The sequence below is a fragment of the Cnephaeus nilssonii genome (genome assembly GCF_951640355.1).
Source record: "Cnephaeus nilssonii genome assembly, chromosome: 7".
NCBI lineage: Eukaryota > Metazoa > Chordata > Mammalia > Chiroptera > Vespertilionidae > Cnephaeus > Cnephaeus nilssonii.
In genome coordinates this window covers 47,586,722-47,614,194 of record NC_137078.1, presented here as the reverse complement: position 1 = coordinate 47,614,194, position 27,473 = coordinate 47,586,722, and the positions used below count along the sequence as shown (strand labels likewise).

The following is a 27,473-nucleotide window of genomic DNA, read 5'->3' as shown; positions in this document are numbered from 1 at the left end:
GAACAGAGAACCCAGAAATCGACCCAAGCCACTATGTTCAATTAATATTCGACAAAGGAGGCATGAACATACAATGGAGTTAAGACAGTCTCTTCAAAAAATGGTGTTGGGAAAATTGCACACACACATGCAAAAAAATGAAACTAGATCACCAACTTACACCATACACAAAAATAAACTCAAAATGGATACAGGACTTAAACATAAGACGGGAAACCATAAAAATACTAGAGGAATCCACAGGCAACAAAATCTCAGACGTATGCCAAAAGAACTTCTTCACTGACACTGCCCCTAGGGCAATGGAAGCTAAAGAGAAAATTAACAAATGGGACTACATCAAAATAAAAAGCTTTTTTACAGCAAAAGAAACTATCAACAAAACAACAAGAAAGCCCACTGCATGGGAGAACATATTTGCAAATGCTAGCACTGATAAAGGTTTAATCTCCAACATCTACAGGCAGCTTATGCAATTTAATAAAAGGAAGATAAATGATCCAATAAAAAAATGGGCAACGGACCTAAACAGAATATTTTCAAAAGAAGACAGAAGGAAGGCCAAGAGACACATGAAAACATGCTCAAAGTCACTTATTATCCGAGAGATGCAAATCAAAACAACAATGAGGTACCATCTCACACCTGTCAGAATGGCTATCATCAACAAATCAACAAACGACAAGTGTTGGCGAGGATGCGGAGAAAAAGGAACCCTCGTGCACTGCTGGTGGGAATGCAGACTGGTGCAGCCACTGTGGAGAACAGTATGGAGTTTCCTCAAAAAACTGAAAATGGAACTCCCATTTTACCCAGTAATCCTACTCCTGGGAATATATCCGAAGAAAATAGAAACACCAATCAGAAAGGATATATGCACCCCTATGTTCATAGCAGCACAATTTACAATAGCTAAGATTTGGAAACAGCCTAGATGCCCGTCAGCAGATGACTGGATCAGAAAACTGTGGTACATCTACATAATGGAATACTATGCTGCCATAAAAAAGAAGGAATTCTCATCATTTGCAGCAACCTGGATGGAATTGGAGAATATTATACTAAGTGAAATAAGCCAGTCAATGAAAGAAAAATACCACATGATCTCACTCATTTATGGATAATAAAGAACATTATAAACTGATGAACAAAAAGATAGATACAGAGACAGTAAAGCAACAAACAGACTTTCAAATTACAGGGGGAAAGTTAGGGGGGGGGGAGATAAGAAATCAAACGAAGGACTTGTATGCATGCATATAAGCATAAACAATGGACGCAAAACTCTGGGGGGGTGAGGGCATGTGTGGGTGTGGGGTGGGGGGGGTAATGGTAAGATATGTACACATATAATACCTCAATAAAAAAAATAAAAAAATAAAAAATATTTATTATAAAATGAAAAAAAAAAGAAATGGATTAAAAAACTGTGGTACATCTACACAATGGAATACTATGCTGCCGTAAAAAAGAAAGAACTCTAACCATTCGCCACAGCATGGATGGACCTGGAGAGCATTGTGCTAAGTGAAATTAGCCAGTTGGAGAAAGATAAGCATCACATGATCTCACTCATTTGTGGAATATAATGAACAATCTAAACTGATGAACAAAAGTAGATTCAGAGACAGAGAAGCATCAAACAGACCGTCCAACCTCAGAGGGAAGATGGGGGATCAGAGGAGGGGTTGAGGGGATCAACCAAAGCGCTTGTATGCATGCATATAAACATAACTCATGGACGCAGACAGTAGGGGGGTGAGGGCATGTGCTGGAGGGTGTGAACGGCCGGGAAGAAGTCAATGGGGGGAAAAGGAGACATATGTAATACTTTAAGCAATAAAGAATTTAAATAATAAAATACAAAAAAAAGAAAAAGAAAGAAAATTATGACTATTTTACTTCCTCCTTTTCAATTTGGATTCCTTTTATTTTTTCTTCTTGCCTGATTGCTGTGGCTAAGACTTCCAGTACTATGTTGAATAAGAGTGGACATACCTATCTTGTTCCTGTTCTTAGGGGAAATGCTTTTAGTTTTTGTCCAACTGATGTTGGCTGTAGGTTTATCATAGAGGGCTTTTATTATGTTGAGGAATGATCCCTCTATTCCCACTTTGCTGAGAGTTTTTGTCAAAACTGGATATTGGGCCCAGCTTGTATAACTCAGTGGTTGAGCATAAACCCATGAACTAGGAGGTCACAGTTCAATTCCCGGTCAGGGCACATGCCCGGGTTGCAGGCTTGATCTCCAGTAGGGGGCTTGCAGGAGGCAACTGATCGATGTTTCTCTCTCATCAATGTTTCTATCTCTCCCTTCCTCTCTTTCTAAAATCAGTAAAAATAATTTTAAAAGAGTGTTGGATTTTCCTGAAAGCTTTCTCTGCATCTATTGATATGATCATGTGGTTTTTGTCTTAATTTATGTGATGTATCGCATTCTTTTATTTTTTATTATCATCTTCAGAGTTCCTTTCACAACTGTGAAATTTTGAAATTTTCACGGATTCGTGCACCTGTGGGGTCTCTTGGCCAGGCCTGCCCCCTCTTGGAACCCGGGACCCCACCAGTGCATGTTCGGAGCCAGGGAAGGCTCCAGGGCGTGTCCGGCCCATCTCGCCCAGTCCCAATCGGCCAGACCCCAGTAGCAAGCTAACCCACCAGTCAAAGCACCTGCCCCCTGGTGGTCGGTCTGCGTCATAGCTACTGGTCAAATGGTTGACCGGTCAACCCGTCGCTTAGGGTTTTAAATATATAGATGTGCAATACCACATAAAGGAGGGTTACACAGAAAAATTATTTTACCTCTTGCCTTAAGTTCATCTTCTTCTTCCACTTCTATGTCCAGATCATCAAAAACAGCAACCAGAGGAGTTTTTAATGTCGTGTTACTGGGTATTTTAAAATCCTTGATAACAGAATAGACAGTGGACTTAAATCCTTAGGTTAAAATTTTTTAAATTTTATCTCATATACCACTACAGTCTAAATATTAGGAAATGTTATTTTTAAGTAGGAATTCACATTATTATCCATTAGAATAAAATTTATATTTTTAAAGTAATAAGGATCTCTACCTAGTAAAATAGCATGTCACTCTACCTTTATTAACATATGTACTTGAATAAAAAATCACTTGTGACTTTTCTGAATTTGAACAAAATTCACTCCAATTCAGTAAGGCCACATTACAGCTTAAAAGACCTAAATGCAGCCCTAACCGGTTTGGCTCAGTGGATAGAGCGTCGGCCTGCGGACTGAAGGGTTCCAGGTTCAATTCCGGTCAAGGGCATGTACTTTGGTTGTGGGCACATCCCCAGCTGAGGGTGTGCAGGAGGCAGCTGATCAATGTTTCTCTCTCATTGATGTTTTTTTGTTTTTTTTTTAATATATTTTATTGATTTTTTACAGAGAGGAAGGGAGAGGGATAGAGAGTTAGAAACATCAATGAGAGAGAAACATCCATCAGCTGCCTCCTGCACAACTCCCACCGGGGATGTGCCTGCAACCAAGGTATATGCCCCTGACCGGAATTGAACCTAGGACCCTTCAGTCCGCAGGCCGACGTTCTATCCACTGGGCCAAACCAGTCAGGGCTCTCACTGATGTTTCTGACTCTCTATCCCTCTCCCTTTCTCTCTGTAAAAAAAAAAAATCAATAAAATATGTATTTTTTAAAAAGACCTAAGTGTACATATCCTACATTGTCTTTCCAGATTTTTCATGTTTTTTACAAGAAGCTTTCCCATCATAACATGCTAACTTATCTCTAGACTTCTACAATCTTTCCTGATACTTATTATTATACTTATTTATCCTTTTCTGCATATGAAATAATTCATTTGTTTTAAATAGAAACAAAATACTCCAATACTAATTCCCAAGAATTGGCTTAACTCAGAGGTTGCAATTGGTGACCTGTTATGTCAAATGCTAGCCCATACTATTTAACAACAACAAAAAAGCAAAATTTGAGCTAATATTTTAAAAATTGGGAGAGCTCACATAAAAATCAGATTTGGCAAGTTCTCTTATAATAGCAGAAGATCAAAGTATATTCATTTGCAGAAGGAAACTGAATAGTAGCATGCACTCAGCATGTGCTCTGGTTCTCCAATGTATAGCTTTATTCCATCTCTATGATCCATGCATATTTCCTTACACTGACCCACTTTATCTTTCTGGCATCTGTAGGTACTGAACATTTGAGCAGGCCCCATATTCTCATTTTGTTGTATTTAAATACAGAGAAATGCAGAGTTTTTAAATAAACCATTCAACATTTTACCTCCTAGAAAAAATTTCTATTCGAAAAATCTTAATGATATTTGAATGGTTTCCAATACTGTTATTTTATAACTAATGCTCTAGTCAAACAACCTTTAAATTTTACACCTCTAAAAAATTTGTACAAATACCTTTTCTTCCCTCTAGTAATTTTTTCAATAATGAATCATCAGGAAGTTGCATGAAATTAAATTAATGCCCTTTATGTATTCTACATATAACTCATCAGAGAATTATTTCTAAGTCATCAGAAAAGTATCAGTACATTTATTCAACCAGATTCAACATTCACTAAAAGTATGTAACCACTTCTGGCAGAAATGACAACTGATGGCTATTTTAACTTACTTTTCTTTAGTCAGTGATGATCATTTTCTCAATGTGTTTATTTGTACTTCTTTGTGAACTATCTGCATTTATTATTTCAGGCACCTTTTGAGTATTGCCCTTGTAAAAATTGTTAGCAATTCCTTACGTGATTAAACTTAGTTATCAAATTTTTGTTAAAAACGTAAGATTGTTCAAGAAAACTTATTCTCAAACTACCAGGACACTCCAGAAAAGGCAAAACCACATTTCTGAATGATAAGTAGGTATCAATGAGAGAAACAGTAATAGTGGTGTCTTATTAACGAGAGCCATTGAAAACTATGAATCTAGAAATGCAACAAGTATAACTTATCCAAAACCTAGTCATCTTAATTTATATAATGTGTGAAGGCAAGCAAATTTATTATCATACATGTATACTATCAGAATGTGAATCAAAGATACAAACAGAAAAATCTAAGAGAGTTGGTATCAAGGACAAATATAGAAATACTAGAGCCGATACCGGTTTGGCTCAGTGGATAGAGTGTTGGCCTGCGGACTGAAAGGTCCCAGGTTCGATTCTAGTCAGGGGCATGTACCTTGGTTGCGGGCACATCCCCAGTAGGGGGTGTGCAGGAGGCAGCTGATCGATGTTTCTCTCTCATTGATGTTTCTAACTCTCTATCTCTCTCTCTTCCTCTCTGTAAAAAAATCAATAAAATATATTTAAATATATAGAGAGAGAGAGAAATACTAGAGGCCTGGTGCACAAAATTCATGCACGAGGGTGGGGGGGGAGTGTTCCTCAGCCCAGCCTGCACCCTCTCCAATCTGGGACCCCTCAGGGGATGTCGGACTGCCGGTTTAGGCCCAATCCCTGTAGGCAGTCGGTCATCCCTCTCACAATCCGGGACTGTTGGCTCCCAACCACTCACCTGCCTGCCTGCCTGATTGCCCCTAACCACTTCTGCCTGCCAGCCTAATCACCCCCTAACCACTCCCCTGCCAGCCTGATTGATGCCTAACTGCTCCCCTGCTGGCCCAATCGCCCCCAACTGCTCTTTCCTGCCGGCCCAATCGCCCCCAACTGCCCTCCCCTGCTGGCCCAGTAAGCTCCAACTGCCCTCCCCTGCCGGCCCAGTCACCCCCAACTGTCCTCCCCTGCCGGCCCGGTCGCCCCTAACTGCCCTCCTCTGCAGGCCCGGTCACCCCCAACTAACCTCCCCTGCTGGTCCGGTCACCCCTAACTGCCCTCACCTGCAGGCCCAGTCACCCCTAACTGCCCTCCCCTGAAGGCCCGGTCACCCCTAACTGCCCTCCCTTGCAGGCCCGGTCACCCCTAACTGCCCACCCCTGCCGGCCTGGATCCCCCCAACTACCCTCCCCTGCAGGCCTGGTTGCCCCCAACTGCCCTCCCCTGCAGGCCTGGTCCCCTCCAACTGCCCTCCCTGCCAACCTGGTCGCCCTTAACTGCACTCCCCTGCAGGTCTGGTCGCCCCTAACTACCCTCCCCTGCTGGCCATCTTTGACCACATGGGGGCAGCCATCTTGTGTGAGGGTCAATTTGCATACTGCTTTATTATATAGGATAATAACACATATGTGGAAAAAACTCACTAATGTGTTAATTAAACCATATAGAGCAAAGGATGTCTAGAGTAGTTAGAAGCCAACTATTTTAATTTTCCATTTCCCTTTTCCTATATTTTTATGCCTGGAAAATTCTCAAAATTAACTGGTCAGTCTTTGCAAGCCTATACATATTTTGTAACCAAGATTGATACTAAGCTTTAATATATTCTATCTGGTTTTCAATTAATTGTAAATGTTCAGAGTAATACAAATGGGGATGAAAAGGGGAAGTAATGAGAAAAAGGGAACTGAATTAGTATTTGTTATTCCCTATCAAAGAAGGCCTACCACCTCTCCTAGAATCAGACTTGCTAGAAAAAGATAACACTATTTAAATCAAATTTTTGGTTATTTTAAGTTTTTAAAACACATCAAGTGCTTTCCCATCTTCAGAGAGATGGGCTTCAGTCTCACCCTCACCAGTCATTCTACCAAAGAACAAAGGCCAGCCTCAGTATTTGAACTGAGACAAAGAGGCACATTGCAGATATTTTCACAGCACAGGTTTGGTGGGATTCTTTTAAATTTCAACTACATGACAAATTCTGAAATTATTATCTGAAAATATTAGATATTATAATTAAATGGATTTAGATTATTACCTGGACATTGTTTTCTTGTGTTTGGTGAATCGGTCTTATGTGAGACAATGAAGGCTGAGTTCCTAATTTCCTATCCAAAAATACTTCTTTGCTGCAAGCATAACACCATACTCGAAGAGTAGTAAGGTTCACAGTTAAATAATGCTTTGTTTCCTGTATAATTTTGCAGGGACAAAGAAGAGGAACCAGTATTAGGTATAATTGAAAACATTTCAGAAAAGCATAGACGATAAACTGCTGGCCTTTGATCAGTAACAACATACTCCAAAGAGAAGAGTTAAAGGCGAACACCAGAAAACATTCTTTCGATAAACTGCTGAAGTATTGTGAAGAATAATAATATCTAAGTCTACTCTAGAAGTTATTCTATTGTCATTTTTCAGCACCATTCATTATAAAAATAAAACACAACAGTATAAGACTGCTTTGCAGTTAGCATGTAAGCATAATACAAAAAAAATAATGGACAATAACACAGTATCTATTCTAGGAGATCAGAATGGCAAAAGAATAAACATGACATGAGTTAAAGCACAAAACAGCTCAAGTAATAGTAAATATACGATCTTAGATATATAAAACTCAGCCTTTCTCAACTGGGTTTCTGTAAGAGAATTATGCCCTAAGGAAATGATTTGAGCAACTATTTTCTCATTTCTACCAAGAATGGTACACAACACTAACACTGTAGATGCACAGAAGAAAAGTAAATTAATTAAGTACAATGATGCCTGAGGGTCTTGGGGTATTCAGGCTTAATTGACTGATTTGAGCAACCCTAGACAAGAACAGCTGATGCAGTAGAGATATCAATGTGAAAAAAGACGGTTCATTCTCGAGAAACTTACAGTTTAAAATGAGAGCAAATTTTCAAAGTATAACTTCAATTAATAATGTTATATTTGCTTTCCCTCTCCTTCAGGCTTTCTTTAAAAATGCCTTGCATTAAAATTTTCTATATACATACCTGAGAATGTATGGTGCTATGATCTACTTGTGATTCACCACAGCCAACATATGAACATCTATTCTATAAATAATAATACAAAAATGAAAATAAAGTATTTTAGAACAAGTGTCACATTACAATAACAGCATTGCAATTACATTTACAATTAACTTTTGATCATTTTTATCATGTTTTTTAACTTAATGATCAACTGACTTTCCATAGTTATTTTAACTAAAAAATAGGCACAAAAGAATAAAACCAGAATATTTCTAAGCTAAAAGTTGTCAACTCTAATAAAAACAAGTATAAAATATTTTAGTGATTTACTAAAACTCTATGAAAAAAACTGTAAATTAAAACCAAAAATTTGAAATTTAATTTTTGTCATCAATAATTTCATTTGCCCTGGCCAGAGGCTCAGTTGGTTGGAGCATTGTCCTATGCACCGAAGAGTTGCAGGTTCCATTCCGTCATATGGGAGGCAACCAATCAGTGTATGTATGTATAATTCATTCATTTCTCTTCATCTCCCTCTAAAATCAATAAAAACATACCCTCAAATGAGGCGGGAGGGAGACTAGATTAAAAAAATATGTTCATTTATGAAATGTTTTAAGTGTCAAAAATACCTTCTAGTTATCCTTATCCAGATATAAAATTTTATAATATCAAACATTTGAGAAGAAACATATATATATACCTCCAGGCATGCCCAAAGATTTGGTCCTCTGACTTTACAATCCTGACAAGTACTCTATGAAACAAAAAGCACATGGACAACATTATCATTATCTTAATATAGACAAACACATACAATTCACTAATAATATCTTATGTAAAAAATCTGGACTCCTAAACATAAGAGTATTATAGTAATTTACAAAAAACACATTCAGGAGAAAGTGTATATGATTTTTTAAGGAAGGAAAAAAAATAATTTTCTTACATGAGATTTTTGTATTAACTCTTCTTTCGTTATTTCACCAACTGAGTCCAAATGTAAACAATGATTTCGAAAACCTGGCATTTTGTTATAAATTTTCTCCTGTTTCCCGGGGCTTTCCAAATGAGGTAATACCTATGGAAAAAATGACCAAAAGTTAATTTTAAAATGCTAAGATATTAAAATAAAAGATAAAATAAGAAACACACAAAAGAGTATATTTTCAAATATACTTAGATTACTTTCATAAAGTTAATTTAAACATTGAAAATGTCTCTACTAAATATTTTATTAAAATTGACATTCATGAATCCATGTTAAGTTTGTTTTTCCATTACTTTTACTGCCTTTTCCCCTTTCTCCCTCTCATTTTACTTTTTACAAATAAATGAAAGGGAAATTTTCAAGTTATTCAATTTAATATTTTTATCCTCTAAAAAAAATGAACACTTACACTGAAATAGAAACTGAAAAGAAAGAAAATTCAAATGGATACCTTCATTTTCAAACTAGCAGCAGCCCCTTCTGATAATATACTAATAAATGAAATTGTCTGATATCCTGGCAATATACCAGGATAGTCACTTTATATCAAAGTTTCTCAATCTTAGCACCATTGACACTTTGGGCCAGATAATTATTTTGTTGTGGGGTGCTGTCCTGATGGTTAGCAAGATTTCTGCCAGAACACTCTCACCACCACTCTAAACTTTGATAACCAAAATCACTACACAGTGTAAAATTATGTCCTGTAGGTGGCAAAATCGTCCCAAGTTGAGAACCATATTATCATATGACCCTTTCAACAACTTTGAGTGAGGTAGGTACCATTATCTTCATTTGCATCTAAGGCTACAGAGGCAAACCTGAGTTCACACTGTCAACACTTGGTGAAACTAGGACCTGAATTCACATGTATATCTTATGGATAAGAGCAAGGACTCTGAAGTCAAACCTGAGGATAACAGTAAGAGCAGAATGGCATCCCTAACTTATGGGGTTACTGTAAGGATTTAATGAGGTAGTATATGTCATGTGTGAGTGTATGTGTGTATGTGTTTGTATACACAGTACTGCACATACATATATTCATAAAATTTTATTGGGCTCTCTGCATCACATCTTTATACAGTGTTTCTTTAATATGACTAATAAGGTCTGATACCTCTCTCCCCATGAGACCACCAGTTTAAGACTGAGGTAGTTTCCCCAATTAATTATAATTTTCCCAATATTCTTCAAAAGTTTCCTCAATTTCATTAAAATAAACAGAAGGCAAAGTGTTCTGCAATATCGCTGAAACCGGTTTGGCTCAGTGGATAGAGCGTCGGTCTGCGGACTGGAAGGTCCCAGGTTCGATTCCGGTCAAGGGCATGTACATTGGTTGCGGGCACATCCCCCATGGGAGATGTGCAGGAGGCAGCTGGTCGATGTCTCTCTCTCATCGATGTTTCTAGCTCTCTATCCCTCTCCCTTCCTCTCTGTGAAAAATCAATAAAATATATTTTTTTTAAAAAAAAGTGTTCTGAATACCAATCCACTTAATTTCTCCAATACATCATAATAACTTATGAGAAAAGCATGATCAGAATACTGGAAGGTCACTAAATTTTATCTATCTCCACTACAAATTTTATAAATTATAGAGTTAACTGGATATACAGTGATTTCCAAATAAAAGTCTCAAATCTAACTCAGTATTTCTCCATCTTCTTTGGGCTATAAATTCTTAATAATAGGGCTTTTCATGTCATTGGTTCATCTTTGGGGTTTGAGAATACCAGGGGAAAATTAAGAAACTTACCAGGAAAGAATAAAGAGTTATAAATATTAACACATTAGTAAAAACATTAAACAAAAAGGTTCGATAAAATAAAATAACGAGTCCAATATTATACTGTTACCTACAAAATACAATAGGAATCATCACTCTGGGGTTAATACAAAATAAATCATTATTTCTAAACATTACACCTATATATATAAAAGGCTAAATGATCGACTGTACATCCGTCCGACCATCTGATCGATCGGTACATATGATGCGCACTGGCAATTTAAAAATAAACGTTGACTCGTGCATATAAAGCTCTTGCTGGCGCCAATCGTATGCGTGTTTTAATTTTATAATACTATATTATATATACTATTTTGACATGTATTTTTTGCAGTAATGTAAATACCGCATGAGTCTTTCTTCTAATTAATTTCCTTTCAATGTGCATGAATCCGTGCACCAGGCCACTAGTTATCATATAATATCGTTAAATAAGCCATGACCCAAACATTCAGAGCATGAAGTTAAACTTAAAATAACTGCTAATATTTTTCATTTCTTAATGTTTGGGGGAGGGTTTGGCAACCTTTCCCACCCACCTCTCACTTCCTTTTGTGGTTAGGTATCTCTTCCCTCTTAGATAATTAATTCTACTGCCAACCAAGATGGAATAACAAGGAGCAGATTTACTTTCTCACATTAAATAACTAAAAAGCCAGACAAGATGTATAAAACAATAGTTTTCAGGCACTGCACTATAGTAGGCAGTGTAGGACACTGATCCCTTAGAAGATAAAAACAAGGTGACTTCCCAGCTTACTGGTTGGAGAAAATTTCTAGGCCACAGTACAGGTAGAGAGTTGAAAATTCAGGGAGGCCAAGGTAGCTAAAAATCATAGACAAGTAACAGAGAGGAAAGAATTAAACAGAGAGTGAGTGAACTCACAAGATTTATAGAGAGATACCACTGTCTTCATCTGAGTACTGATGAGCATATGTATGTGATTAACCTTTTGCACTCGGATGTGGAGTGTGACTCGACACGGTTAGCATCGGTAGCAGGAATCGAGAAAAAAGCTAGCGAGTGCAAAGGGTTAAACTACCCTAAGCAGGAGAAAGAACTACTGGAAAGGAATAGGTAGAACAATTCTCAAAGCCAACACAAGTTCGTGTTCCCATTAGCCAGAGTTGAAAGACTTCATAATATACAGTGAATAAAATAGAGCACTCAGAAAGCTCTGCCTTAATGGGATTGTTTGCATTTTTATTGTTGAGTTGTAGAAGTCCTTTATATACTGTATATTTAATTCCTTATCGCACATGATTTGCAAATATTTTCTCCAGTTCCACTCTGTTGATTGTGTTTGTCATAAAGAATTGTTTTTAATTTGATATAGTCCAATTTATCTATTTAGTTTTGTTGCCTGTGCTTTTGGTGTTATATGCAAGAAATCACTATCAAATATCAATGTCACAAACTTTTCACCATATATTTTCTTCTAAGAGTTTTAGTTCTTACATTTAGGCCTTTGACTCACTGAGTCAATTTTTGTATTTGGTGTAAGGGTCCAACTTTATATTTTTGCACGTGGATATACAGTTTGCCCAAAGCCTTTGTTGAAAAGACTGCCCCTTTCCATTAAATAGTCTTGGCACTCCTATCAAAAAACATTTGACCATATATAGGTCAAATGTAGGGGCAAAAGTAGGTTTATAGTTGTTTGTATGGAAAATAATATAATTCTATCTAATAAAGAGGGAATATGCTAATTGACCATCACTCCATCACAAAGATGGCTGCACCCACAGCTGAGGCCAAGTTCCCATAAGGACCCTTAACAAACAATCAGCAGGGACCTGAGGCTACGCGCTCCCCCGCCCCTGTGGGGCTTGACAGGGGACCTCAGGCCGTGTCCCCACTCGGCAGGGCTTGACAGGGGACCTCAAGGTGCGCTTCCCGTCCTGGTGCTGGGCTAGGGGACCTCAGGCTGCTCCCCCCGCCCCAGCGCCAGGCCAGGGGAACCTCAGACCACGCCCCCCACCAGGTGGGGCTTGACAGGGGACTTCAGACCACGCCCCCCACCCTGGCACCAGGCCGGGGAACCTGAGGCTGCGCCCCCCTGCCTGGCGGGGCTTGACAGGGGACCTCAGGCCATGCTCCCCACCCAGCGGGGCTTGACGGGGGACCTCAGGCCATGCTCCCCACCCAGCAGGGCTTGACAGGGGATCTCAGGCCATGTCCCCCACCTGGAGGGACCTCAAGGCACGCCCCCCACCCCGGTCTGGGCTGGGGGACCTCAAGCCATGCCCCCCCGTCTTGGCACTGGGCCAGGGAACCTGAGGCTACGTCCCCTGCCCAGCGGGGCTTGACAAGGGTGGGACTGGCCGGGTCTGGATCTAGCCCAATGGGGGGGGGGGGGGGCGGGTCTGGTCTCACGCGATTTTGAGGCGCATGTTGGTGGGTGGGGACTTGACTCTGGGTCCCGTGGTGCGCCCCAGACTATGACAGGAGGAAGGTTTTGATATACATTTTACTAATTTTCTTTCATCTCTGACACTTCTATTATAGAGAAAGGGCAAATAGCAATATTAAATTATTTCCTCTAATTAATCCCCTTTTAATGTGCACAAATTTCATGCACCAGGTCACTAGTAATAAATAATACTACAAAAATAAACTCTGTGCTTCATGTACTCACAACTGTAAAACTACTTTAGCCCCACCTTATGCAGGGGTTACTTCTGGGCTCTCTATGCTATTCCATTAGCCTATATGTCTGCTTTAGTGCCAATACTGCTATTAACTTTCTTACGGTGTCCTTTATCATTAAATGTTTTCATTTTTATAAAATCAAACAAAACACTTATTTTATATTGGCTCGGAATTTCTAATCTTTTATTTAGCTAAAGCTGTAGAATAAACTTAAATACTTTTTTACAAAGCTTTAATCCATCTGGAGTTTGTCTTAAGACAGAAACCCAATTTTCTTCCAGATGGGCAGACAATTGTACCAGCACCACTTATTACATAATCTACCCATTTCCCACTGAACAGTAACACTATCTTTATACTTCATTAAATCTGAACATATTTCTGTATGCTCCATTTTGCTCTACTAATCTATGACAATACCATATTGATCTGATTATGAAGTTTATATAAAATATTTTTATAACCGTAAAATCTTCACTATTCCTTTTCACAGTTCCCTTGGCTATTTTCTGAATATATGAAAAACATGATCATTTTACCTCCTATTCTCTAATATTAATAACAATAATCATACTGTTTTAATGCATTTACTAGGACTTCTAAAGCTATCTTCAATATAAAAGTGGTCAAAAGCATCCATGTTTGGGTCTTTGTTTTAGTAGTTTTGCCATTTAGGACATCTGCTATAATTTTCTTCTATTCCATATATAGATATATGTATATATGTACATATATGTATTTGTATTGACTTCAGAAAGGAAGGGAGAAAGATCAATGAGAGAGAATCACTGATCACCTACTGGGGTTGAGCCCGCAACCCGGGCATGTGCACTTACTGGGAATCAAACTGTGACCTCCAGGTTCATAGGTAGATGCTCAATCACTGAGCCATGCCAGCTGAGCATTTCCTTCTATTCTTAATTTACCTAGTTTTTATAAATTAGAAATTATCTTGATAAACTTTACCAAATGTCTACTCAGCAGCTACTAATGGCTTACTATTATTCCTTGCTTTATTGTTGATATAATCTATTATATTAACAGATTTGATACTAATGATCCTTGCATTGGTATAATATTAGGTCAAATTTACTATTAGTCTAATGCTTCATATATAGATTCTATTGCCTAATACTATATTTAGAAATTTTGTATTTCTATGCATAAATGGGATTAACCTTTTTGGAAAACACTTTTATTAGGGATAAAAATATGTGTGCTTGACAGAATGTACTGAGTAGTTCTGCATATTCTATACCACAAAATAGGGGTTTTTTTCTATATTACATTATCCCATATAATAAAAGCCTAATATGCTAAGTGTCCGACCGTTCAACCAATCACTATGATGCACACTGACCACCAAGGCGCAGATGCTCCGACTGGTAGGTTAGCTTGCTGCTGGGGTCTGGCTGATCGGGACTGGACGAGACGAGCCGGACACGCCCTGGAGCCCTCCTGTGGTCCCTCCCCAGCCCCGATTGTGCACCGGTGGGGACCCTCGGCCTGGCCTGTGCCCTCTTGCAATCCGGGACCCGTCGAGGGATGTCAGAGAGCCAGTTTTGGCCCAATCCCCGCAGGCCAGGCCGAGGGACCTCACTAGTGCACGAATCCATGCACCAGGCCTCTAGTGTTCCTTGATAAATTAAATGAAACAGCTGTGACACCATCTGCTCAGCTGCCTCTTTCAAGAACAGATCAGAATGGATGGACCTGGAGAGCATTATGCTAAGCAAAATAAGTCAGTTGGAGAAAGATAAATATCAAATGATCTCACTCATTTGTGGAATATAATGAACAACATAAACTGATGAACAAAAACAGATCTAGAGACAGAGAAGCATTGATCAGACCGTCAAACCTCAGAGGGAAGGCAGGGGAGAGTGGGGGTAAGGGGGAGAGATCAATCAAAGGACTTGTATGCATGCATATAAGCATAACCAATGGACACAGAAAACAGGGGGGTGAGGGCATGAATAGGGGGTTGGGGAGGCAAAGGGGGGATAAGGACACATATGTAATACCTTAATCAATAAAGAAAGAAAAAAAAGCACAGATCTTCAATCATCTCTTTGATCCTTTAGTAGGAATAAGTCAGTTCAAGTTTTTCACTTATTGGGTCAATTCCACTAATTTATATTTTGCTATAAAATCATCTCTTTCCTCTTGATTTTCAATTTTGGCATCACAGCATGGCATGTAATATTCTCAAGAAAATTTGCATAAAAATCCCATTAATCTCTCATATCTAGGTGTTTACTTTCTCATTCCTAAACTTGTATATTTTTACTCCAATTTTTTTTCCCTTCTCTTAGGGGTTTATCTAATTCATTGGTCTTTGCCAAGAACCAGCTTTGGGATTTATCCTTTCCACTATTTTTGTTTTGTTTCCAATTTCATTAATTACAGTTTTATCTTTAATCTACATGTCCTACTTGGTTTTTATTTTATATTCTTAATCCCTAAACATGAGTTCTGAATTTTCTTACTTTTTATTTGCTTAAAATAAAAGTATTTAAACTATACATTTTCCTTTAAATACCAATGTTAGCCAATGAAATAGAAATATTCTCCTCTTTGCTTTCTAGATAATCTATAATCTTACTTTTGATTTTAAAATGTTTTAAATCTATCATTTGATGAATATATAAGTGGTATATCCATAACTGAATACGACACAACAGTTTTACTGCATGAACTTGATGGATAATTTTATCAACATGGACAGATCTAAAGGATATAATATTGCCCTAGCTGATTTGGCTCAGTGGATTGAACATCAGCCTGTGGACTGAAGGATCCTGGGTTCGATTCCGGTCAAGGGCACATGCCTAGGTTGCGGCTCAATCCCCAGTAGGGGGTGTGCAGGAGGCAGCTGATCAATGATTCTCTCATCATTGATGTGTCTATCTCTCTCTCCCTTGCCCTTACTCTCTGTAATCAATAAGAATTTTTTTTTTTTAAAAAGGATATAATATTGAATGGGGAAAAAGGACGCTGCAGAATGATACATACTGTATGATACCAGTGAAGTAAAAGTTTAAAACATGCATAATAGCACATTGTACCTGGATGTATATATACAATTGCCCATCTATAGATTCAAATTGCTTCTCAAGTTATTACTTTTGGGGCGGGGGATATCTTAGCAGTACAACCTCCAAGTTTCAAACCCGAAACTCTGACCCTGCCATTCTAATAACAGAAGAGCAGATTTTCAAATTTTATTGGAGAAACATAGGCACCTGGGTTATTCATATTTATTACACATCAGCATATATAGTTGGTAACCTAATGAGCCTTTTAATATTGAAAAAGGCCCATATTCCAATGTTCAGTCTATTCAACCGGCAGTCGGACATCCCTCTCACAATCCAGGACTGCTGGTTCCTAACCACTCCCCTGCCTGCCTGATTGCCCCTAACCCACTTCAGCCTGCCAGCTTGATAGCCCCCTAACCGCTCCCCTGCCAGCCTGATTGACACCTAACTGCTCCCCTGCCAGCCCGATCTCCCCCAACTGCCCTCCTCTGTCAGCCTGGTCACCCCCAACTGCCCTCCTCTGCAGGCCTGGTTGCCCCCAACTGCCCTCCCCTGCTGGCCATCTTGTGACAACGTGAGGGTGGCCATCTTGTGAGGGCAGGGGCGTCAATTTGCATATTACCTCTTTATTATATAGGATAATGAATAAGACTGCCCTGCTGCCTGGGCCTGCAGACCCATGACTGACCAACCCATTATTGACACTGATAAATCTGACCAGCTCTAGAGAGCGTCATGTCTGGTTCCTCCAGCGTCACCGCTATGAAGTGGTACAACCACATGAAGGCTTCCTAGGCAGCTGCAGATTTTAAACAATTCTGTCTGCACAAAGCTCAACCTGACCCTCTCCTGACTGGAGTATCTTCAAGTATGAATCCCTTCAGACCCCAGAAAAGTCTGTTCCTTTTTGTGATGAAATGAATCTTTGAAGGTATTCTAAACCACTTTTCATGAACCAGTGAATATTCAAAGAGAGCTAAATCTGAATGAAGCCTGTACAATAAGCTTATCCCTATAACTCATGCCATAATATACAAACTTCTGCTTTTGTCAGTCCTTAATATCTATCACTCTGAATTTTCATGAATTTCTATTTCACAAGTCTAGTTATTTTATATACACCGACAACAGTATACAAATAAAATACTTAGTATAAAAAAGGAGATTCAAACAATTGTGAGAAAAAATATCTGTCAGGAGAAATGATAGCTAATAGTTACATAGAAGATTAGTATGAATTAAGAATGATGTCTGTACTTACATGTGGCAGAAATGTTCAATATTTTTTAAATATATTTTTATTGATTTCAGAGAGAGGAGGAAGAGAGAGAGAAACATCAATGATGAGAGAGAATCATTGATTGGCTGCCTCTAACAGACCCCCTCCTGGGGATCGAGCCACAAACGAGGCATGTGCCTTGACTAGAATCAAATTGTGACCTCCTGGTTCATGGGTCAATGCTCAACACTGAGCCACATCAGACAAAAATGTTCAAGATTTTTAACAAAAATCTAGATAAAGAAACAGAAGGCAGGCTAGTGAAATCGAATTATAAAATTATTTAAAAAATAGTCTTTAAAAAATAATCTAGTAAACTGAGCTAAAATTAACAAGGATGAATGTAATATTTTATATTGGGGTTCAAAGCAGCTACTGTCTGAAGGTGAGGCCAAAAACAAGGGTTTCAGGTAGACTCAAAACACTATAAAACTCCTATAACAGTGCAATTCTTAGTCAATTTTTCAATAGAACAATATGTTACAGAATTTAAAAGAAGCCAGTCTTATTGTACTCATAAACTAAGTAGATTATCTGAAATATTTTATTTATGAAGGATACTAAAAGATAATAATGCCTTCCATATACAGTCTTAAATAAGTTGAAAGCTATATAAAACAACACTGTGGCTAAGAGTAAAGTTTCTAAAGCAAGGCTACTGGGATTCAAAGCCAAGCGCCACTACAGGTTTGTGATGAGGTTTAAGTTATTTCTCAGAGTCTCATTTTCCTCATCTATAAAACTGAGAAAATTACAAACATCTACCTCATGGAGATTTTTTGGGGGGTGGAGGACATATATATATATATATATATATATATATATATATATATATATATATATATACATATACACACACACACACATACATACATACTATTACTAGAGGCCCGGTGCACGAAATTTGTGCACGGGGGGGGGGGGCTGTCCCTCAGCCCAGCCTGCACCCTCTCCAATCTGGGACCCCTCGAGGGATGTCCGACGGGCAGTTGGACAACCCTCTCACAATCCAGGAGTGCTGGCTTCCAACCGCTCACCTGCCTGCCTGCCTGGTCACCCCTAACTGCCCTCCCCTGCTGACCTCGTCACCCCTAACTGCCTTCCCCTGCCGGCCTGGTCACCCCTAACTGTCCTCCCCTGCAGGCCTGGTTGTCCACAACTGCCCTCTTCTACTGGCCCGGTCACGCCTAACTGCCCTCCCTTGCTGGCCTGGTCGCCCCTAACTGTCCTCCCCTGCAGGCCTGGTCACCCCCAACTGCCCTTCCCTGCAGGCCTGGTTGCCCCCAACTGCCCTCCCCTGCTGGCTTGCTCACCCCTAACTGTCCTCCCTTGCCAGCCTGGTCACCCCCAACTACCCTCCCCTGCCGGCCTGGTCCCCCCCAACTGCCCTCCCCTGCAGGCCTGGGTCCCCCCCAACTGTCCTCCCCTGCGGGCCTGGTTGCCCCCAACTGCCCTCCTCTGCCGGCCCAGTCACCCCTAACTGCCCTCCCCTGCAGGCTTGATCGCCCCCAACTGCCCTCCCTTGCAGGCCTGGTCCCCCCTAACTGCACTCCCCTGCAGGCCTGGTCCTCACCCCAATTGCCCTCCCCTGCAGGCCTGATCACCCCCAACTGCCCTCCCCTGCTGGCCATCTTGTGTCCACATGGAGGCGGCCATCTTTGTCCATATGGGGGTGGCCATCTTGTGTGTTGGAGTGATGGTCAATTTGCATATCACCCCTTTATTATATAGGATGAGGAATAATTGAAAGTATGGATGCTTAGACAGCAAAGGCAATAATTGGGAGAATTTGATACCAATTATTTGGACATAATGACCAAAGTAAGAGGGATCCCTTCTTTTTTACTTAACTTGAAAAAGTTAGAAATAACAAATCCAATCAATGGTGAAGATTTTCAAAGTTAAGAGCTATACAAAAATGAAGGTTGAGCCTTGGGAAGTGGGATGTTCCCCATCACTTTAACATAGAGATTAGATAACCAACTGTCAGAGGCAGTATTTCAAAGGACAGCCTTTTGCACTAAAAAGTCAATTCTACAATTCTGATTACAGGAAAATTTGTTTATCAGTAGTTTCAACCACTACTGTTCCCTCACTATAACTAATGTGGCTCATCCAAGAGTACCGTTTTAAATATTAGGCTGTAGAATTATTTTAATTGCAAAAAGTCAATACTACTAGTATAAAAAGCTTATGGCTAATTTTTTTCATTTTTACCATAGAAGAATTTGCTACCCAAGATAGCAAGCCCAAAAGAATGACCAATGGAAGTATCAGTAAAAAGAGCACAATAACAAGCAGAAAAGTTTATTTCATTTTATATTTTTAAATATATTTGTATGGATTTCAGAGAGGAAGGAAGACGGAGAGAAATAGAAATATCAATGATGAGAGAGAATCATTGATCAGCTGCCTCCTGCACAGCCCTAGTAGACCTGGGCATGTCAACACTCAACTACTGAGCCACGCTGGCCAGCTGGGCAAAGTTTATTTCATTCTAAATCAATCCGTAGTATTGTTCATGAGGACTTTTAATCTATGAAATCTACTGATGATCACTTAAAAAACTTTCTTGTTTTTTATTTGTTAATCCACACCCGAGGATATTTTTTTCCCATGGATTTTTTTAGAGAGAGTGGAATGGAGGGAAGGAGAAAGGGGATGAGAGAAGGTGGAAGTGGGGGGAGAAACATTGATGTGAGAGATATATATCAATTGATTGCCTCCTGCACAGGCCCCAACCAGGACCGGGGATCAAACCTGCCACCCAGGTACATGCCCTTGATCAGGCATTGATCCCATGACCCTTCTGTGGGCCCTATGCTCTATCCACTGACCCACATTGGCCAGGGCTGTTTCTTGCTCATTAAACAAATATTCTGGCAAACAAACTCCTTCAAATCCCCACACAGATCTCAGAGTTCTATAAATCTTCCCCTAATCATTCTTAATTTTCATTCAAACCATAACATAGAAATAGGAATTTAGTACTAATCTTCTAATTCCCTTCTTCTTAGAAACATATCTCTTTTTAAAAAAATATTTTTAAATATATATTTATTGATTTCAGAGAGGGGGGATAGAAACATAAATGATGAGAGAGAATCATTGATCACTTGCCTCCTGCATGCCCCCTACTAGGGATGGAGCCTGCAACCCAAATAGGGAGCATATGCCCAGATAGGGAATCCAACTGTGACCTCCTGGTTCACAGGTCGACACTCAACCACTGAACCACGCCAGCAGGGTGGAACATGTCTCTTTGACCCTTAACAGTCTAATTAGTAAATCTATTAAGAGAACAATATAATCTCCTGATTTTTCTACTGGCAATCTATTGTTAACACTGCCACAACAAATCATCCAAAATAATAACTCTAATCTGGCAACCCTCACTCTAAATAAAATCCTTTGAGATTTGTGAACATTAATTAGCATATACAATAAAGGACAAAAAAAAAGTCCAATAATTGCAAAGTAGTCAACTGTAACCTTATCTAGTTGAAATAATTGTAACAAATACTAGGTAGGAGAAGAAAAGGGGAAAGAGGAGAGGGAAACAAAGGAATAAAAAGGGAAAACAAGAATAAATGAATGTAATAGTTCTAAATGAGGCTCAAACCATCTGATGGTAATTCTAAGTCACTTCTGAGAAAGATGAAGGGGTGATTAAATAACAGTACATTAGCATTTATGGGACAGTCATTAAAATACTTATGCAGACCATGTAGAACAGTGGTTCTCAACCTTTTTAATGCCGCGACCCTTTTTTAAAAATATATATTTTATTGATTTTTTACAGAGAGGAAGGGAGAGGGATAGAGAGTTAGAAACATCGATGAGAGAGAAACATCGATCTGCTGCCTCCTGCACACCCCCCTACTGGGGATATGCCCGCAACCAAGGTACATGCCCTTGACCAGAATCGAACCTGGGACCCTTCAGTCCGAAGGCTGACGCTCTATCCACTGAGCCAAACCGGTTTCAGCGCCGCGACCCTCTAATACAGTTCCTCATGTTGTGGTGACCCCCAACCATAAAATAATTTTCATTGCTACTTCATAACTGTAATTTTGCTACTGTTATGAAGCGTAATGTAAATATCTGTGTTTTCCGATGGTCTTAGGCGACCCTGCTAGAGGTTCTCAACCTGTGGGTCGCAACCCCACAGGTTGAGAACTGCTGCTGTAGAGCCTAAGACCATCGGAATTGTATTAAAGGGTCGCGGCATTAAAAAGGTTGAGAACCACTGACGTAGAAACATGAAAAAACAAATGCAATCATTGTATTCAAATGAGAGCCACTCTAAGAATTTTTATCAATTTTTTATGAGATTATTGGTGATTAATTTCTAAAAAAAGAAGAAAAATGTATTCATTTAAATAATGCTTGTACTAAAAATATTAGAAATTCCTACTTTGGAATTTTATAAGTCATTAAAAACGGTCTTATTTTATGTCACATTCGGTCCCATATTTTCATCTTATTACCATATTTCAGGTACTAGACCCTGGAAATACAGAGACTAATTTAACAAAGGCTTACAATAAAGGATTGACCAGACTTTATATATTTAGTGAGGGTGGCAGCACTGTTCAAATCTCTATTTTACTTTTCCCTTTTAAATGACTGTTGATCTACACTCTACTTTACCAACATTCTTCAACACTCTGCAGCTCATTTTGCATTCATGTGGATGGATCATATACCTTTTTTGATCACTTATAATGAAGTCTTTCATAATTTGTCTTTTTCATCTTCTATTACTAACTTACACAAACCATACCATTATTAGTCAAAATGTTCTACTGAGCCCTAGCTGGTTTGATTCCAGTCAAGGGCACATACCCGGGTTGCAGGCTTGAGACCCAGTAGGGGGCATGCAGGAGGCAGCTGATCAATGATTCTCTCTCATCACTGATATTTCAATCTCTCTTTCCCTCTCCCCTCTCTCTGAAATCAATAAAAATATACATTAAAAAAATGTTGATACTTTTCAGATATAACTTGTAATTTTCCAGGAACCCAATAATCTATTCATTTTAGAAATGTCCTACAACATTCTCCTGTGGAACCTTTCAAAGCTCACTAATCTCAAATAGCATCTCTACCAAGACCCAGTCACAAGTAATGTCTCCCTCACCTAAATTCCTGACTATAATCAAGACAGTTACCATAGTTGTGTTAAAACAAACAAAATAATCTACTCGACTGTAAGATCTTTAAGGCCAGAACCATGTTTCATTCTTTTTATTTTCCAGAGGTCTTTATCTGGTAGCCTTACAGATATTTGCCTACTTAGCCTTCCAAAGTAACTTTTGAAAAGGACATTTATTTTTATACTAGAGGCCCAGTGCACAAAATCCGTGCGGGGGGGGGGGGGGGGGGGGGGAGGGGGCCCCTCAGCCCCGCCTGCACCCTCTCCAATCTGGGACCCCTTGGGGGATGTCAACTGCTGGTTTGGGGATCAGGCCTAAACCAGCAGTTGTACATCCCTCTCACAAACCAGGAATGCTGGCTCCTAACTGTTCGCCTGCCTGTCTGATTGCCCCTAACTGCTTCTGCCTGCCAGCCTGATCTGATGGCCCCCTAACCACTCCCCTGCCGGCCTGATTGACCCCTAACTGCTCCCCTACTGGCCCGATCGCACCCAACTGCCCTACCCTGCTAGCCCGATCACCCCCCCAACTGCCTCCCCTGACAGCCTGGTCGCCCCCAGCTGCCCTCCCCTGCAGGCCTGGTTGCCCCTAACTGCCCTCCCCTGCCAGCCTGATGGCCCCCAACTGCCCTCGCCTGCCGACCTGATCTCCCCCGCAACTGCCCTCCCCTGCAGGCTTGGTTGCCCCTAAATGCCTCCCCTGTAGGCCTGTTTGCACCCAACTGCCTTCCCCTGCCGGCCTGATCTCGCTCCCAACTGCCCTCCCCTGCAGGCCTGATCTCACCCCCAACTGCCCTCCCCTGCCAGCTTGGTCGCCCCCAGCTGCCCTCCCCTGCAGGCCTAGTCACCCCTAACTGCCCTCCCCTGCCAGCCTGATGGCCCCCAACTGTCCTCCCCTGCCGGCCTGGTCACCCCCAACTGCCCTTCCCTGCCGGCCACCTTTGACAGCCATCTTGTGACGACGTGAGGGTAGCCATCTTGTGATGATATCACACGACGCCATCTACCCTTTTATTATATAGGATATGCATTGCTTTTTAAATTTTTTAAATTGATTTTTAGAGAGAGGAGGGGGGGAGAGAAAAAAAGAGAGAGAGAGACATCGAATCGGTTGCCTCCTGTACGCACCCAATCAGGATCAAACCCACAATTTGGGTATGTGCCCTGACCAGAAATCTGATACCTTTTGTGATCCACACCAGTTAGGGCTATATATGCATTGATTCTTAAATATTGGTTCTCTTAATATATATGCTATTTTGTTCAAAATTCATGCTCCTTTTTTAAAAATATATTTTTATTGATTTCAGAGAGGAAGAGAGAAGGAGAGATAGAAACATCAATGATGAGAGAGAATCATTGATCAGTTGCCTCCTGCACACCCCCTACTGGGGATGAAGCCCACAACACGGGCATATGCACTTGATCAGAATCGAACCTGGGACCCTTCAGTCTGCAGGGCGATGCTCTACCCACTGAGCCAAATCAGCTATGGCTCATACTCCTTTTAATAGACAAACCATTGCACTCATCTTGGACTCTTTGGAACTATCATATTTATCAAAATGCTCCTGCAATCACATGTAGACTTTTTTTTTTTAAGTTTAAAAACTACACTAGCCCTAGCCGGTTTTGCTCAGTGGATAGAGCGTCGGTCTGCGGACTGAAGGGTTCCAGGTTTGATTCCAGCCAAGGGCACATGCCCAAGTTGTAGGCTCGATCCCCAGTCGTGGGCGTGCAGGAGGCAGCTGATCAATGATTCTCTCTCATCATTGATGTTTCTTTCTCTCTCTCCCTCTCCCTTCCTCTCTGAAATCAATAAAAATATTTTTTAAAAAATAAAAATAAAAACTACACTAAAAAAGGCTGTTAGTCCTTTCTTTTTCAGAAATGACTACATTTCTAATTTCTCACCAAAAATCTTTCACCAATTATGTACTTCATTTTCTTGCAAAAAGTCCACTGTCTGTCATCTGCTATAATTCCCAGTGCTGATATCTGTCTGAATTCCAATTAATATCAAATGTTAATTCAGCAAGATTATTTCAGGTTTTAAAGAAGTTCTGATCCTTACACAACTTCAAAATGCTTTTGTCATGGGAAAAGACTTTATATCTTGGCATTCCTAACTCAGAGGATTGTCATAAGGATCAAATAAGATTGTGTATGTGGCCCTGACCGGTTTGGCTCAGTGGATAGAGCATCAGCCTGCGGACTGAAGGATCCTGGGTTCGATTCCAGACAAGGGCATGTACTTTGGTTGCGGGCATATACCCAGTAGGGGGTGTGCAGGAGGCAGCTGATCGGTGTTTCTCTCTCATTGATGTTTCTAACTATCCCTCTCCCTTCCTCTCTGTAAAAAAATCAATTAAAAAAAATTTTTAGAAAAAAAAAGATTGTGTATGTGAAAGGTCAATAAAAATTCTACAGCAATACAAGAATCATCTCAAATCAGAATTTCAAATATTTTTTAAAAACTATTTACTACAATATAATACCATTAAACTAAACTATTATGTTATTTAGTTATTTGTAGTTTATAAAGAGCTCAAAAAGGCAAAAAAAAAAAAAAAAAGAGTAAACTGGCAATGAACCAGATCAAAACTAAAAAGCATTCTTAAGTAGACTATTCCTCTTGGAGAAAATCAAATATTTTATTCCTGGAATATTCTTTGTACCTTTTTTTTTTCCCCCCAACCCTGCCAAAGTAAATGAAAGAATATAAAGCTCCTGGCATGGTTTCTACAACTTTTGCTTAAAATTGCCACTGGCTTTCAGTAAGAGTCCTACTTTTCCCCCTTATTTATATTACTATTAATAGTATGAATTCACTAACAATATTTGTTTGTATAGGTTCAAAGCCAATAGCCTATTATCTGATTTGGTCAGACCTTTCCAGATGATATAATTGTCTCCATCAGAAATAAAAGTAGGGCCCTAACTGATTTGGCTCAGTGGAGGCCAAGGGTCCCAGGTTTGATTCTGGTCAAGGGCACATGCCCAGGTTGCCGGCTGGATCCCTAGTGGGGGGGAAGCAGGAGGCAGCGGATCAGTGATTTCTCTCATCATTGTTGTTTCTATCTCCTTCTCCCTCTTCATCTCTGCAATCAATAAAAATATATTTTTTAAAAAGAAATGAAAGTAGCGAACTCAGTATTTCTTGAAGAAAAAATAATGATTAAACTAAAAAATTCTATACATTGCCCTGACTGGTTTGGCTCAGTGGATAGAGCGTCTGCTTGCGGACTGAAGGGTCCCAGGTTCAATTCTGGTCATGGGCATGTACCTTGGTTGCAGGCACATCCCCAGTAGGGGGTGTGCAGGAGGCAGCTGATGGATGTTTCTCTCTCATCAATGTTTCTAACTCTCTATCCCTCTCCCTTCCTCTCTGTAAAAAATCAATAAAATATATATTTTTAAAAATAAAAAATTCTAGCCAAAACCGGTTTGGCTCAGTGGATAGAGCGTCGGCCTGCGGACTCAAGGGTCCCAGGTTCGATTCCGGTCAAGGCATGTACCTTGGTTGCGGGCACATCCCCAGTGGGGGGTGTGCAGGAGGCAGCTGATCGATGTTTCTCTCTCATCGATGTTTCTAACTGTCTATCCCTCTCTCTTCCTCTCTGTAAAAAATCAATAAAATATATTTTAAAATAAATAAATAAATAAATAAATAATTCTATACATCTTTTAAGCAAGTCTAGAGATCCTTGTGGTAAAATTCATCCTCAGTTCAGAGCCTATGCTCCTGCCTGGATGTTCACTAAAGGCCCAATTTTCCAGCCTGATACCGATTCCATGAAAATGTAAACCTAAACATAAACTTAAGTTGAATGTAAAACACCGAGAAGAATCTCATCCAACAGCTCAACTTGCACCCTTTAAATAGCCAAAGAGCGTTTTGTAGCTGGTAATAAGAGTAAAGGACTGGGAAACAACACTGAAAATCTAACCCAAACAAAATCTGCAGATGGACAGACCGTAAGGAATAACCTCTGGAACAGTAAGGATCAAATACCAGTGGAAGAAAAATTCCAGGGACAATGACCCCTAGGTTTTCCGGTTCACAACAATGAATGACGGGGGTGGCCTTGGGACTGCACGAATGGGCCCGAGCACCCCAACTGCGCCGCAAGGTGAAACCAGCTCCAGGAGCCAGCGAGCCGCAGGCTTTCAGCTGCCCGCGCCCACAGTGAGGGGCTGCACGCCGGCATGGGCAGACCTCGAAGAAGGGAGCTGAGCCCCCGCTTTTGGACTCGCCTCACCCCTCTCTCCTCCCGCTTCCCAGGGGGGTGGGGGCGCCCCCTGGGGACCCTTCCTCAAATGCACGACAGGCTCGCGTCCTCCGCTGACTCCCCACTGGAGCGGCCCCGCACCGGGGCGGCCCCCAGATCATCCCTGCAACGCACCAAGCACTGAGAACGGCCGAGGCCCCTCGGCGCCCGCGCGCCCTCCACCATCCCGCACTCGAAACAGGCCGCTGCAGCGGCCCGGCCCCCGGCGCCCAGGAGCCAGAGCTGAGCCCAGGCGCCCGGAGGCCCCGCGCCCCTCCCGGCAGCGACGCCCTCACCTCCAAGGCCTTCACTACGGGCCCCGCCAGCGCGGCCATCGGGGGCCTGCAGCCGCCCCGCCACAAGCCCCTTCCTGGCCTCGGAGAGGGGCGGTGTCGGGGCAAGAAGGCCGGAAAACCGCTCCGCACCGCAATCCTCGGGATCCCCGCCTCCGGTACCGGCCACTTCCCGCAGCCGCCCAGGCTCCTTCCGGTGGCTCCGCGGCCGCCGCA

At 40.7% G+C, this 27,473-nt stretch overlaps 1 protein-coding gene across 2 annotated transcripts in view; it reads right to left on the bottom strand.

Moving 5' to 3' along the window:
• The window catches only part of USP33 (ubiquitin specific peptidase 33), a 60,133-nt gene extending 32,660 nt beyond the window's left edge, over positions 1 to 27,473 (bottom strand). For both annotated transcript variants that reach the window (XM_079776030.1, XM_079776031.1), the window contains exons 1-6: positions 27,261 to 27,473; positions 8,729 to 8,860; positions 8,483 to 8,536; positions 7,798 to 7,860; positions 6,831 to 6,983; positions 2,803 to 2,905 (exon numbers count right to left, since the gene is read on the bottom strand). In XM_079776030.1, coding sequence (XP_079632156.1) covers positions 2,803 to 2,905; positions 6,831 to 6,983; positions 7,798 to 7,860; positions 8,483 to 8,536; positions 8,729 to 8,860; positions 27,261 to 27,299 — 544 coding nt within the window. In that variant the 5' untranslated portion in view covers positions 27,300 to 27,473. The remainder of the gene's footprint in view (positions 1 to 2,802; positions 2,906 to 6,830; positions 6,984 to 7,797; positions 7,861 to 8,482; positions 8,537 to 8,728; positions 8,861 to 27,260) is intronic.